The 1,785-nt window shown below is 43.0% G+C and overlaps 1 protein-coding gene across 1 annotated transcript; it reads right to left on the bottom strand.

Moving 5' to 3' along the window:
* Window positions 1-681: 681 nt before the first annotated feature.
* LOC130993971 (uncharacterized) lies at window positions 682-1,350 on the bottom strand. Its single transcript, XM_057919009.1, has one exon. The coding sequence runs from the start codon at window positions 1,348-1,350 to the stop codon at window positions 682-684; it is 669 nt and encodes a 222-aa protein (XP_057774992.1).
* Between the last annotated feature and the right edge of the window lie 435 nt (window positions 1,351-1,785).

Raw genomic sequence — 1,785 nt, 5'->3', positions numbered from 1 at the left:
AGTGCTCTACTCTAATAAGCTCAATTCTCACTTATATGTGGCTTTTTACTCATTGTTGCTCTTATTTGTCATCCTAAATGTCATCCAATAAAACACAGAATTTTCAATTTTCAATTCTTAATTCTCAAGCATCAAATCTTAAGTTCATCACAAAAATTCAATTCGGCAGCATGTTCATCACTAGCAATTTAACAATCCTAAGGCTAACAGATCACAAGACTCAACATAAAAAACTGACTCAACGAAACACAAACTCAAAGACGCCCCCCTCACACTTAGATTTTGCTTGCCCTCAAGCAAACAAAATAAAGCATAAGTAAGGGAAAACGAAAACACACAACGAAACACAAAACATAAAAAACAACACAAGAACAAGCAAAAATAACAGGAAAAGGAAGGGAATCACCGCGCGCGCTGCCGCCGCAGCTCCTGTTTGATGGTGGCGCTCAAGTCCGTGATGCTCTCCTCTAGGGCTGCCACATTCCCGTCTATCTCTTTTTTTTTAACTGAAACAAAATAAAAATTAAAATTAAGGAAATGAACTAACAACTAAAAAAAAAACTTAACGAAAACGAAAATTAAAGGAAAGAAGAACAAAGCGAAAAATTAAAAGGGAAAGAAAGTCGGGTTGCCTCCCGATAAGCGCCATTATTTAACGTCGTCGGCTCGACTCTCGAATGCTCAAAAGATGCCCGGAACAAACAGCGAAACAGACTCCGCTGGAACTAAAGAAGAGGCATCATAGTACGGCTTCAAACGTTGTCCATTCACGGTGAATGTCTTAGCCGTGTCTAAACTGCGAATCTCAAATACCCCGTTTGGGCAAACAGACTGGATCACGAACGGACCAACCCATTTGGTCTTCAACTTAACGGGCATTAAACGCAGCTTCGATTGGAACAAGAGTACATTTTGCCCGACCTTCAATGTCTTTCGACGCAGATGCTTGTCATGCCACATCTTGGTGCGCTCTTTGTACCACATGGCTGCATCATATGCTTCAAGACGAAGTTCCTCCAATTCTTGAAGTTGGAATTTTCGTTCCTCCTCACACTTAGGCAAATTCTCATTCACCTCCTTCACGGCCCAATAGGCGCGGTGCTCTAACTCAACCGGCAAGTGGCACATCTTCCCAAAGATTAAACGATATGGTGACATACCAATTGGGGTTTTATAGGCAGTTCGGTACGCCCATAGTGCGTCATCTAGCCTCAAGCTCCAATTCTTTCGAGACGGATTCACCGTTTTCTCCAAAATCTGCTTAACCTCTCGGTTTGAAACTTCTGCTTGCCCATTTGTTTGAGGATGGTAAGGAGTGGCCAATCGATGGTGAACACCATACTTCTTCATCAAGGCTTCGATGGTGCGGTTGCAAAAGTGAGTCCCCTGATCACTAATCACGGCTCGAGGTACTCCATACCTAGTAAATATGTGGGACTTCAAAAAACGCAGCAACCACCTTGGCATCATTCGTCTTCGTGGCCTTTGCCTCTACCCATTTCGACACGTAGTCAACGGCAAGCAAGATGTAGAGATTGCCGTATGAGCTTGGGAACGGTCCCATGAAATCCATCCCCCACACATCAAATATCTCACAAAAAATCATAGGGACTTGGGGCATCTCATCTTGCTTGGAGATATTTCCGATCAGTTGACAACGATCATAGCTTTTGCAAAATAGGTAAGCATCTCTATGCAATGTGGTCCAAAAGAAACCGGAATCAAGTACCTTCCTCGCTGTTCGTTTTGGACCAAAATAACCGCCACAAGCTAGAGAATGGCAGT

This window comes from Salvia miltiorrhiza, chromosome 7, assembly GCF_028751815.1.
Source record: "Salvia miltiorrhiza cultivar Shanhuang (shh) chromosome 7, IMPLAD_Smil_shh, whole genome shotgun sequence".
In the NCBI taxonomy this organism is placed as follows: Eukaryota; Viridiplantae; Streptophyta; class Magnoliopsida; order Lamiales; family Lamiaceae; genus Salvia; species Salvia miltiorrhiza.
The sequence above is the reverse complement of the archived record's forward strand: the minus strand, read 5'-3'. Positions and strand labels throughout refer to the sequence as shown.